The 13,801-nt window shown below is 42.0% G+C and overlaps 1 protein-coding gene across 1 annotated transcript in view; it reads left to right on the top strand.

Moving 5' to 3' along the window:
* Positions 1-13,801, top strand: part of LOC149311864 (DNA replication licensing factor MCM5) — a 34,646-nt gene continuing 20,845 nt past the window's right edge. Inside the window, exons 1-6 of the mRNA XM_089528077.1 lie at positions 1-121; positions 5,732-5,909; positions 6,106-6,232; positions 7,467-7,595; positions 9,117-9,289; positions 12,749-12,904. Of these exons, the coding sequence (XP_089384203.1) occupies positions 5,743-5,909; positions 6,106-6,232; positions 7,467-7,595; positions 9,117-9,289; positions 12,749-12,904 (752 nt within the window). The 5' untranslated portion in view covers positions 1-121; positions 5,732-5,742. The remainder of the gene's footprint in view (positions 122-5,731; positions 5,910-6,105; positions 6,233-7,466; positions 7,596-9,116; positions 9,290-12,748; positions 12,905-13,801) is intronic.

Consider the following 13,801-nt stretch of genomic DNA (forward strand, 5'->3'; position numbering starts at 1 on the left):
CGTCGGTGCGTCACTCGCCGTCAACGGAGGAGGGGAACTTTCTTTTTTCCCGCGAAAACGTCCTCGCAGCAGCACCCAGCGGAAGGAAGGGAGAGTGAGGCTCGCCTTTGAAAGGGGAAAGGTGGGTATGACGGCATTCCCGACTTTAAGGAGAGCCTATGATGGGGTTTTCTTGTTAAGTTTTGTTCAGAGGGGCTTTTGATATTATGGCCATCCTCTGAGGCCGAGAGAGTGTGACTCGCCCAAGGTCACCCAGTGGGTTTCTATGGCCAGGATTCGAACCCAGCTCTCCAGAGCCTCAGCCTCTAAACTGAAAACTCTGGGTTAAAGGCGGCTTGGCATGCTGAGTTCCTCTCTTTCTCTCTCTCTCTCCCCCAACCTTTTCCACCTTCTGGCCAAGCTGGTTGGGGATGATGGGAGTTACTGTCCCCCTACTAGGTTTAAATTTGAACTTTTGCTACGCTCAGGAGTTGGGAAATTATAGTACAGAAGTACTGAGAGCAAAGGTTGTTGTTGTTATTCAGGCCATCATGGCAAAATCCTTTTGTTTAGGGATGTAAGCAGTTTGGAAATGGCTCCTAACTTACTGTTCTAACCCAAATGAAAGGGAAGTGCTGCACATAAACAGTTTAAGGGCAGTGAAACAAAACGTATAGGTAAAAGGTTGACTGATTGATTTGATGGATGGATGGGTAACCCCAGGGAGGATAGAGACATGCGTTAGGTGTAATGTTTGAACACCCAACGGATATATAGGGGTGGGAATGTTTAATTCAGTTTAACCAATGAGAAAGTGATTTGTAGTTCTCTTTGTTCAAAATGATATAAGAAGCTTGGTTCGCTTTGGATTCGGGGTTCCCAGGATTTGGAATATGAATTTCCTCTGGAACACTGTTGCAGCTAAATAAACTATGGCCCCGTACAGACAGGCCAAAATAAAGCTGCTTTGGGTCACTTTGGAAGTATGCTGTTTAAATGACACACGCATCTTAAGAGGCCAGAAGCTGTGGCAAAACTGTGCTCCAGTCCTTAGGACACATGCATCATTGAAACACCATACCTCCAAAGTGACCCAAAGCAGCTTTATTTTGGCCTGTTTGTGCAGGCTCAATGTTTCCTTTTCAAACACGACTCCTGGGTCTCTCTAAGGAAAAGAAATCCACAACACTTGGAAAAAGACCAGGGTTCGATTCCCAGCTCGCCCATGAAACCCACTGGGTGACTTTGGGCAAATCATACACTCTCAGCCTTGGAGGACAGCAATAGCAAGCCTCCTCTGAACAAGAAAAACCCATGGTAGGGCCACCAGAAGTTAGAAACAACTTGAAGGCACACAACATACACATATGTGTACAAGGCGTATTCAAAACATAAATTGGTATCATATTTAGACTTGGGTCCCATCTCCAAGGTGTCCTATATATGTGTGTGTGTGTGTGTGTGTGTGTGTGTGTATACACACACACACACACACACACACACACACTTGTCGCTCCATATTCGCTAGGGTTAGGGGCACAAGACTCCCCATGAATATGGAAAAAACCACAAATAACAAAAACACCATGCTTTTACCCGAGAGGACACTAGGTGCAACTCTATGGTCACCATTAACTTTAGGTTACACATTGTAAACCGCTTAGGGAGTGCTTAAGTGCACTGATAAGCAGTATAGAAATGTACTTGCTATTGCTTGCTAAAGTTGCACTGAAAGACACATATGCCTCACATATGTGTATGTGTAGAGATTCCTAGAAAGAATACTCTACTAGGAATCTGTAGGTCCTTCAGAGCAAGTCTTCGGTCAACGTCCGACTGACACTGACCATAGAACTGCACTGGAGGAGCTACAAATGTTTAGTATTCTCTCTAGGAATCTCTACGTCTTCCAGTGCAACCTTTAGTTAAAGTTGACCATAGAGTTGCACTGGAGGTCCTAGATATCCCTAGAGGGAACATGTTAATCAAATCCATGAATAGTCAAAGCCGCAAATATGGAGGAGTGTGTGTGTGTATATATATAATAAATGCAAACATAGGGACTCCAAAATATTTTTTTTTAAAATATCTCAAATCCAAAACACTTCTGGTCCCAAGCATTTCAGGTAATGGAAACTCAACCTGTATACAGTGGGCCCTTGCTATTCTTTGGGGTTTGCTTCCAGGACACACACACCCCTCTGTGGATACCAAAATTCAAGGATGTTCAAGTCCCATTAAATACAATGGACAATAAAATGGTGTCCCTTATATAAAGCGGCAAAATCAAGTTTTGCTTTTTGAAATTTTTAAAAAATATATTTTCAAGCTGTAGACGGTTGAATCTGTGGATGAAGAATCCATGGATATGGAAAGCTGACCGTCCTCACTTAAGAGTTAGATCCGTATAATTAACTGGATTTATGGAAGTGCTGGTTTACTATCTGGTCTCTGCTCTGCTTGGGACTAGTAACTATATTTAGCCCTATTTATTGTCTAAGGCCTGTTCCGCACGGGCGTAATAGTACGGACTGGGTCTGTACTAGGGTTAGAAAGGGGCATCCCTTCCGGACGCCCCTAACCCTAGTACAGATCGAGTCCGTACAAAATGGCGACACCCGTTCCACACGGGGGCTGCCATTGCTACGTCACCACCACGCCACCTCCAAATGAGGCGGCGTGGTTGTGATGTAGTGGCGCCGTGCCAGGGCGCATAGAGCGCCCTTTCTGCGGCGCCAGAAGGAGCTCCGAAACGGAGCTCCTGGGATTTGCGTCGCTGGTGCAGGCTTTAGATGGCTGCGCCAGCGATGCAAAGCACCCTTTCTGCTTGTCCCTGCCGCCGTTGGGTGTCCTTGGGGCATGAAGCCCCAAGGACACCCCTTTCCAGGCTGCGGGGAAGCGGCCTTTTGCTGCTTCCCCGTGGCCTGGAAAGCGGCAGATCGGGGCCCCAGAGGCTGCTGTTCTGGCAGCTGAGGCCCCGATTCGGCGGGGAAAGGAGCACCTACAGGCCGCCCCAAAGGGGCGGTCTGTACACGCCTATGAAAACTTTTTGAAAAATTCATTGGAGTGGCCATAAGTCGACAGGTGACTTGAAGACACATACACATTCGAGAATTAAAATCAGGGCATTTGCGGATGATGTTGTTATTGTTGTAGAAGACCCGGTAAATAATATGACAAAAGTGATGGAAATTATCGACGAATTTGGTAGGTTATCAGGATGTGTAATAAACAAAGATAAATCAAATATCCTGACAAAAAATGTTAGCAAAAAAGAACAATCTATACTGAGTAACCTAACTAAAATAAAGGTGATAAATAAAATCAAATATTTAGGAATAAACATCACCAAGAAGTCTAATGAATTATTCGAAAATAATTACACAAAAACCTGGAAAGAGATAAAAAAAGACCTGATTAGATGGAACAAACTAAATATTTCTCTATTAGGTAGGATAGCGGCGATCAAAATGAATATTTTGCCAAGAATGTTATATCTCTTCCAGACAATTCCCATAATGACGACAAGGAAAATCTTCAAAAATTGGAATAAAGATATTTCTGATTTCATTTGGAGGGGGAAGAAGCCAAGAATCAAACTTAAGAATTTGCAGGATAACAGAGAAAAAGGCGGTCTGGGATTACCCTCTTTGCAACTTTATTATGAAGCATGCAGTTTAGTTTGGATAAGAGAGTGGATGCTACTAACAAACAAAACATTGTTAGCAGTAGAGGGAGAGGATTTAAATATGGGATGGCACAATTACTTGGTTTATGGGAATAACCCGCTCAACAAATCCTTCACAAATCATGTATTGAGAAAACCCCTTTTCGAAATATGGAACAAATATAAGAGACATATAATACCTAAGATCTGTGGTTGGGTCTCTCCGCATGAGGCCATCTGTAGGAAAGAATCGAGCCCGGGGACCGAATGGTTAAGATATGAAGATCTGTGGGTAAAAACGAGAGAAGGGGTGAGAGTGAAATCAAGAGAAGAGCTGATTAAAGAAAGGGAGGGAACAAACATTAATTGGTTCACACATAGGCAAATCTATGAGAGATTTAAAATGGATGAAAAGACAATTGGGTTTGAGTTGGATATGAAAAAAATAGAGTTGAGTAAAATCCTGTATTTAGAAAATGATAAATTAATTGGAAAAACCTACGCAACATTGTTAACTCTAGAAATGGAAGAAGAAACAATAAAAAACCAGATGATAAAATGGGCTAAGTGTGTAGGCCACCCAATTATGTTAAAACAATGGGAAAAGGTATGGAAAAACCAAAAGAAACTAACCATCTCTCAAAATATTAGAGAAAATTTCTTTAAAATGATGTACTTTTGGTATCTATCCCCCTTCAAAATGGCTAAGATCTACAAAACCAACAAAGACAAATGTTGGAAATGTAGAAAGAAAAAAGGAACTTTTTTCCATGCATGGTGGGAGTGCAGTAAAGCGAAACACTTTTGGAACTTGGTTAACAACTCAATCAATCAGATTATGGGAACAAAGTTAATACTAAAACCAGAACTGTATTTATTAGGAATGTTGGAGGAAGGAATTAGTAAAGAGGATGAGAGAGCAATCTTTCATATGATTGCCCTTGCAAGGATTTGCTACGCACAAAAATGGAAAAGCGAAATGACCCCGACTTGCGATGAATGGTTATCAAAATTATATGAAGTGATGGGGATGGATATCAGGACTCAAAATTTAAACAGTGTACACAGAGACAAAAAACTAGAACATTGGAAGAAGGTGATAGCATTTTATGAAAACGAGTGGGGCAAGGAATCAACTACAGGTTTAATGTAAGAACATTATAACTTGACTGAGCAGCTTACTGTTTACTTTTTGCTGGCAGAGGTAAGGTGAAAAGCAATGGTCTCCCTCTTTTAACCTGCAACGGTTTATTTCTTAAAAGAAGCATTAAAAGAAGACCATTGACCAATTGATAGACAATTAAGATCAATAAGGATGTATTTGGTAGTTAGGAAGTCAACTTGTCTGTTAGACGTGTTGATGTTTGTATATATGTTTTATGTGTTATGGAGTACATGTTTTGTAATTGTATGTAATTATATGTTTTTTAATCTAATAAAATTATTTAAATAGAAGACACATACACACACATTTATTGCATGTTTAAACAGTGAAATAATCAAATCTTTCTCCAGTATGTTTTGTGTTCTAAAACAGAAAATAATGCAATAAAACAATGTCTGGAGACACAGAATATGAAACTAAGATAAAAGCAACTGCAAGGAATAAAGCTGTATTAAAAGCAGCAGGATGATAAAAGGGTATAAATATCTCAGAGTTCCAAAACAGTTATTATACTCCTGGGAAATTAAAAATGCTGGTGGTTTACAATAGTAATATTTGGAGAGAGTGGAGAATAAAGATAAATTGTACTTACAGAATTGCAGCCACAACAATCTACAGTTCTCAGGATTCCCTAGCACTGAGCCAGGGCAGTTAAAGCAGTCTCAAACTGGATTATTTCTGCAATGTGCTTTGGACCTAAGTAAAGCAAGCCTTCATTCAGATGGGGGGAAGGGAATGGACACCCAAAGAAAGGAGAGAGAACAGACTTAAGCAAAGTTGGGTTGGTGATAAGAGGCACCCACTTTTATATGCTCAGAGACACTTTCAGGATCACAGGACTTTAAACCTTGGTTCAGTGTAGGTCCTGGGCATGTCTATTTGCACCCTTTCAGGTCCTTTGTGTTTCTGTTTCACTGCAGAGTGAGACACCATGTCTGGCTTTGATGATCCTGGCATCTTCTATAGTGACAGCTTTGGTGGAGACACAGGAGGAGATGAGGGGCAGATCCGAAAGTCTCAGTTGCAGAAGCGCTTCAAAGAGTTCTTGAGACAATATCGGGTTGGAACAGACCGGACTGGTTTCACTTTCAAATACAGGTACCCTTTCTTCCCCTGAATAAGATTACTCTTGCTATACTTAATAGATGTGTAAATGCACTGCTAGTTAGCAGTATGGCTGTGTTGGCATATTTTAGCTGACTTGATAAAATGTTCTAAGAAGTATGTACTCAGCTGTTCGCTGTTTTCAGTTCGATATATCCTCACTTGTCCTGCTGTTCTCACTACATCTTAGAGATGAGCTCAAACGACATTACAATCTGGGCCAATACTGGATTGAAGTGGAGATGGAGGACTTGGCAAGCTTTGATGAAGACCTGGCTGACTACCTGTACAAGCAGCCTGCAGAACACCTCCAGTTGGTATGTGTGGGATGGGATGAGAAATGGTGTCTGCATGAAATATATTGTGGATAGACTGCTGCTTTGGGAACACATGCAGAGCCCAGGCCTTTGTGTGTGTGTGGCCCTTGATCCTCCAAACTCCCTAGATGGACTCTGTTCCTCTTTAAGTCTCCATGAAAAGTAATTCATTTTTGTATGAGGTTGCTGTGCCCTTCTGTGCTGTTTAACATGTATTTTTCAACACCAAGAATTGGTTTCTGCCCCCTTTGGTTTTATTTTCCTTTTATTTGGCGACTTTATTTTCCTTCTGGCTCCCAGAGGCTCCCAGTAAAAGAAAATTGCCCACTAAACTAGAGATGTAGTTACAGCTGCTTGAATATCAGTGCTTGCATGTTGGGCCTGTAGTCTGGTGAGCTATATCCTCTTTCAAAAGCTTAATTTCATTCTCCTCAACCCTGGTCCAGTTTTCTGTTTGTATGTTTGTTTTTTTCTTTTTAAAGTGTGGTTAATATTCTGTTACTGTGGAGTCTTTGGGCAGATGGGGATAGAGCAGCCTGAGTTTCATTTTAGTTTTTAAAAATGATAGTAACTATGGATCTGAACAGACAGGCCAAAATAAAGCTGCTTTGGGTCTCTTTGGAGGTATGCTATTTAAATGACACACACATCTTAAGAGGCCAGAAGCTGCGCCAAAGCTGCGCTCTAGTGCTTAGGACTGGAGTGTGGCTTTGGTATGCCTTCTGGCCTCTTAGGACTCATGCAGCATTTAAACAGCATACATCCAAAGTGACCCAGAGCAGCTTTATTTTGGCTTGTCTGTTCAGGCCCTTAGTTGCCATTTAAAGACTAACAAGTTAAATGCTGCTCTTTTAAGATGTCATTACACCAGTGGTTTTCAGCCTTTCATTCTCCAGATGTTTTGGAATTCAAGTACCAGAATCCCTATCTGTTAACCACATTAGCTAGAGCTTATGGGAGTTGGTGTCTAGAACATCTGGGGGACCAAAAATTGAAAACAGCTGCACTAGCTTCTCTGTTGTAGCTGTTGTTTTCATGGATGTATTTTGCTGTGACAGACTAACAGTTTACATGTGCAGAAAATAAAAGTCTTTAATATTTATACATAACGTATTTTAGGGTCCCTTGAACATGCAGCTAAATTCTCCATTGCTACTTAGCCTCCTAAGTCTGCTATTAATGGAAATGATAACCATTGTCTTCTATGCCCAAATTGCTATCCTTCTTTTCTCAGCTAGAGGAAGCAGCAAAGGAGGTGGCTGATGAAATAACACGTCCTCGTCCAGTGGGAGAGGAGGATCTTCAAGATATTCAGGTTATGCTGAGATCAGATGGCAATCCATCCAACATCCGCAGCCTCAAGGTGAGCTGAGCCTGCTTTCGGGAAGGAAAGGGTAATGTACTTAAAAGTAGAGAAGACCTTTGGAAAGCCATTAAGTTTGCTTGATGCCTAGTAGTGAGTCATTAAAGTGGGAGGCAAGTTGCAGTTAAGCAAAGTTAATGTTTTCCCTTTGTATCCTTCTTATCACTGCAAAATGGTACAGTGAGCCCACCTCATATGCGGATGCACCATACGTGGCTTTCAGCATACGCTGAAAGCCACTAGGGAGCCCGCGGGGCGCAAGGGGCGGTGCGTCCCATTGAGAATAATGGGACGCATGCCCATGGCATGCATGCACCACCGTGTCATGCACAAGCCCCATTATTTTCAATGGGGCTCAAGCATACGCAGGTTTTTTTTACGCGGGGGGGTCCGGAACAGATCCCCCACGTAAAAAAAGTGTGCACTGTACTTAATTATTCACTGTTCATTTCTTCTGGGAGGTTTGATTCAGCTTTCTTGTTTTCAGCAGAAAAAGAGATGCAAAAGGGAGCCTAATCCTGAGAATGTATTTTAAAAGATTTGTTCCCTTGAATTAAGAAATATTTGTATAGCCTCCTTTAGGGGATGTTAAAAGAAAAGGCGCCAATACATATTCATTAATAACTGTTGGCAAGGCTTAGCCTAAGTAACTTGTGTGTGTGTGTGTGTGTGTGTGTATAAAATTGTATATAAAATATGTCAGTTAAGAAATTATATATTCAGACAGATAAAATTAAACTTACCAAGCAGTACCCTTTAAATTCTTACAAAGCAATTTGAAAATCGACCTGCAGGGATTTCTAAAATGTACCTAGAAAGGTATGCCTGGCAACTGATAGTACTTCGAGTAAGAGGCAAAGCACTATACTTTTTACGTGTTCTTGTTTTTTATGTATCACGGTACCAACACTACTCATCACAATTTGGCGACAGGGAGGGACCTGAAGAATATGTAAAAACCTCAACACGAAAGTAGATGATTAATCTTCATGTGTCCCTGCAGGTTTCCAATTTTTCAGTGTATTATCTCCACCCTCTCTTCTTTTAACAGCCCCTGGAAAAGACCACACAAATATTTCTGCTTTGGATTAATTTGAAGGATAAAATGTTTTTATATTTAACTTGAAATTCAGTTTCTCTCTTATATCTAATTAATTGGATGTTGCTGATTCATTCTGCCTTATGGAAAATAAGACATCAGACAGCAGTCCTGTGCATAGAAGCCTATCCTAAGAAGTCTTCATGCTTCTAGCAACTTGACATTTGAAAACAAAACTACCAGCAACATTATGCAATTGTACATGCTTGTGAAACACTTTATTTTGCACTCTTTAATGTATTCTGATACCCCTTATGAACTGGATCATGGTGTATCCAGAACAGATTTTGTTAGAGACTGGAGAAGAGAAGTGGGAATTTATGGATCTTGCATTTGGCTCTGAATGCATTATGTTTGGATACGCATCAGAGTTTTCTTTATAGTTCCTTACTAGCTGTGATTTCCTCCTCTTTGTTTTGCAGTCTGAGCAGATGTCACACCTTGTAAAGATTCCAGGAATCATTATTGCTGCAACTGCTGTGAGAGCCAAAGCTACCAAGATCACCATCCAGTGCCGCTCCTGCAGAAATGTCATTCCCAACATTGCCTTGCGCCCTGGTCTGGAAGGATATGCCCTCCCTCGGAAATGCACCACGTAAGAGAAGACACACAGTTCTGTTCCCAGTTTCACTTGCTCTGTGCTTATTAATTCCATCTGTATAAAGGTGATGAGTAGTTGTAACCCACTACTAAAGCACTTGTTTGGCATATAAAAAGGTCCCAGGCTTCATCCTGAACATCAAGCATGAAAGCTGTCTGAAATTCTGAAGAGATGCTGTCACTAGACATCTCAGCGGCTTTCGATACCATAGACCATGGTATCCTTCTGGAGCGCCTGGAAGAGTTGGGAATCGGGGGCACTGCGCTTCAGTGGTTCCGTTCCTACCTCTCCGGGAGGTTCCAGATGGTGCAGCTGGGGGACGTGTGTTCCGATAAGAGGGCGCTTACATCTGGTGTCCCTCAAGGAGCCATTCTGTCCCCCATGCTCTTTAACATTTACATGAAACCGCTGGGAGAGATCATCCGGAGGCATGGGGCGCGGGGTTATCAGTACGCTGATGACACCCAAATAGTCTTCTCTATGTCTCTGACTGATGCAGTGACCAAGGTTGGCATCTCTCCTCTCGTGGACTGCCTGGAATCGGTAATGGGCTGGATGAGGGAAAACAGACTCAGCCTGAATCCAGAGAAAACGGAAGTACTCGTGATAGGTTCTCCTGGCCCAGGGATGGCGGTGTTTCCACCTGTCCTGAACGGGATCACGCTTCCTGTGAAGGACTCAGTACGCAGTCTAGGGGTGCTCCTTGACTCGTCGCTCCACCTAACATCTCAGGTGGATGCAACGGTCAGGAGCACCTGTTATCAGCTTCGGCTGATACGCCAGCTGCGTCCCTACCTGGGCCGGGGGGACCTTGAAACAATAGTACATGCTCTGGTAACCTCTCGTTTGGATTTCTGCAATGCGCTCTACATGGGGCAACCCTTGTACCATACCCGGAAGCTGCAATTGGTGCAGAATATGGCAGCAAGACTGGTCACTGGCACATCCAGGGCCAGTCACATAACACCGGTCCTTAAAGACCTTCATTGGCTGCCTATTCGCTTCCGGGCACAATACAAGATGTTGGTTATCACCTATAAAGCCCTAAATGGCTTGGGCCCAGGGTACTTAGAGGACCGCCTCTCCCCATACAATCCGCCCCACACACTCAGATCTGCCGGGCAGCATTTATTGAAGGTTCCAGAGGTCAGATTGGCTACCACCACCCAGAGGGCCTTCTCCAGCTCGGCCCCAAAACTCTGGAACTCGCTTCCCGACGAGCTCCGCTCGGCCACCTCCTTAGACCGCTTCAAGAAGGGGTTGAAAACACACCTTTTCGAGCAGGCATACCCTGACTCCTGTGATGCTCCCCTTCTCCTCCAGACAGCATTGTTGAGCTGTCATGTGTTTTGGTTTTTATTGCTATTGATGTTATTGTTGCTTATGAGATGATGTAGATGTTTTTAATGTTTGATGTTGCTTTATTGTTGTGAATTGCACTTGTTGTTAACCACTTTGATTTTTTAGAAAAGCGGTATATAAATAAAAATTTTATTTATTTATTATTTTATTATTACTACTGAGGCAGATGAATTGAATTAGTACAGCACAGCTTCCTGTATTCCTGGGTGCTAGCCCCATTTGAGTTCACGTCCATGGGATTCCTCATTGGTGGTTTTGATAGCACAGTCCTATGACTATTTACTCACAAATAAGTTATAATGCATTTCATTTGGGTGGTTAATTGCAGCACGCATGGGGATCATATTTTTGCACAAGAGGCCCTTCTAGACTGACAGAAGTGCCAAACAATAGCAACAAACTAACAAAAAAAAATTCCACATTTTAGTTGTTATTTCATTATTAAAATATGTGTATCCCACCCAGTAGTATGATCTCAGGATGTTTTTGAGAAATGGTTACTTTTTAAATGTTAACTCATGAATTTAAAAGGTGATTTTGCTACTACTAGTTTTTAGGCGCGGTGATGCACCTTCTCTTTTTGCTAGGAAAAAAAAAGGGCTGCCTGAAGGGGTCAAGAGTGACAGAAACAGCCAGGAATAGTACGTGTCAGCCTGATTTAAATGGAGTTTTTTCTCAAGTCAGCAGACTTGAGACTGTGTTTCTAGCAAGATATAATTAAAATAAAATTTGTCTTTCAATATATATATACTGTTTCTCATCTATAGTTATGTACACTTAAAACAATAAAACAGCTGCATAAAAACATGCAAGTTAAGCACTTGCTAAAGTCAGCCCAGATCCTTTATAGCCTTGTAGACCAGATATAGTAAAAGGTTTACCAAAAACCCTCCATTAGCTGAGCTTGGTGGGATGGTACTAAAAAGGGCATCATTGCCTTGAATGTCCAAAAATGAGGGCTTCTTAATTCCTTATTTGTGGAAATGCAAATACCCCAAAGATCTCAATAATGGACTATGGAATCGAACACTACAAGGACTATGAACAGGAGGTCCTAGTCAGAAGAATACAAAGTGGGGTGGATAAAGCTTATCTAGATATGATAAACCTTCATGTCCTGTTCCATTTTAGAGCCCACATTTCTACATTCGTGAGTGGAAGGGAAACACTGGTATTGGGGTTGAACTATATTTGATGTGTCCCAGCTTCCCTTCTCTGCCTGCATCTCCACTGCAGAATTATGCAGTTCGATACCACTTCAACAGCCATGGCTCGGTGCTATGGATTTTGGGACTTGTAATTTTGTAAGATATTTAGCCTTCTCAGTCAGAGAGGTCTGGTGCCACAACAACCTAAAAATCCCAGGATTCCACAGAATGGAGCCGTGACAATTAAAGCGGGGTTGAATTGCATGAATTCTGCAGTGTAAAATTCTTGCAGTCTAAGTATACAAAGAACTGGATGGATGAAGCCTCCATAAGTTTGCCTTAAACTACATCAACTACAGCCCTTCTTGGCATATCTCAACAACATCTCCTCTTGGGTAATACAAGTTATCCAAGGCAATCTGTTGCATGTTTGCTGAGTAATGTAGTTTTTGGATTACTCTTTTCCAACATTGTGCAGGTAAAAACCTACCTTGCATACATTTTAGGCTGGCTGATAGTAGTAGAATTCTAAAATCCTTCTCCTTAACACTGTTGTGAGAGTGAAGCAGGCCCATTGGATCTTTGTGACTGCAAACATCAGAAGCTCAGGCACAGCATAATAAACTTGTGCACAAGTTTTGCTGTCTTGCATTTTGCTTTTCCTCAATCAGCAAAAGAAAGATTTTTGCAACCCTAAGGCCAAATGTGGGTAAACTAGGAAAGGACTGTGAAGGGCATACTGTTACACACGGATGGGAAACTTATCAATGTCCAGAGCTATGAGGTTTTGGCTTCCAGAATCTACAGCCAGTGCTGATGGGAGTTGTAGTCCCAAATGGGCAGGCCATAAGTTCCTTAGCACTGGTGGAGCATTCTTTAAAATTTGTGGTATTCCTCTTTCTTACCTGTATCCTACCCTCTGTCTTCCTTCACTTCATTTTAGGGAACAGAACGTTCTAGCAAAGTGCCCTTTGGACCCATATTTTATTGTTCCAGACAAGTGCAAATGTGTGGATTTCCAGACGCTGAAACTCCAGGAGTCACCTGATGCTGTCCCTCATGGGGAAATGCCCCGGCATATGCAACTGTACTGTGACAGGTAATTTCTTGCTATTTGTTGGAGTCGAAGGCTTTCATGGCCAGCATCCAAAGTTTTTTGTGAGGTTTTTGGGCTCTGTGGTCAAGTTCTAGAAGAGTTTTCTTCCTGATGTTTCACCAGAATCTGTGGCTGGCATCTTCAGAGAATGCTTGCCTGGAAAAGAGTTGGGTATATATTCCCAGGGTGACACAGTATATATACAGTATACCCAACTCTTTTCCAGGCAAGGATTCTTTGAACATGCCAGCCACAGATGCTGGCGAAACGTCAGGAAGAAAACTCTTCTAGAACATGGCCACATAGCCCAAAAACCCCACAAAAAACTATCCTTGCCATTTGTCCTTTCATCAGCTGGTTTTTAGATGGGAAACTTGATTAAGGTGGCCCTTTCATACTACACAGTTATAACACTATGCTTCCATTTTGACTGTGATGGTGTCATCCTATGGTATCCTGGGTTTAGCAGTTTAGAACTATTTAGAATTCATTCAGAAAGCTCTAGTGCCTCACCAGATTACAAACCCCAGAATTCCATTGGATTCAGCCATTGCTGTTAAATTGGAGTCTTAGTGCTAAAACTGTAATGTATAAGCATTACAGCAGCAGAATGTGCATCACATGCAGAAGGTCTGAATTTCAGAGCCTGGCTTTGCTATTAAAATTAAAATTGGAAGATGATTGATGTATTTTGTTGTTGTTGTGGGCAGCAATGTGTTGATGCTTGTAATATGCAAAACCTGCTACTCTTGAAAGCCTCCAGGAGTGGAAGAAACAATTTTTGCTTGGGAGGGAAAAAATCTAGCACAAGAACAGAAAAAATGGTATTGAGGTCTCAGTTAAAATGTCTGTGTTGCATGTGATGGGAAAGATCTCTCTGCCTGAGATTCTGCTAAAGTA

The sequence above is a fragment of the Sceloporus occidentalis genome, unplaced genomic scaffold, assembly GCF_023333645.1.
Source record: "Sceloporus occidentalis isolate IW3139 unplaced genomic scaffold, rSceOcc1.0.p SCAF_5, whole genome shotgun sequence".
NCBI classification, from domain to species: Eukaryota; Metazoa; Chordata; class Lepidosauria; order Squamata; family Phrynosomatidae; genus Sceloporus; species Sceloporus occidentalis.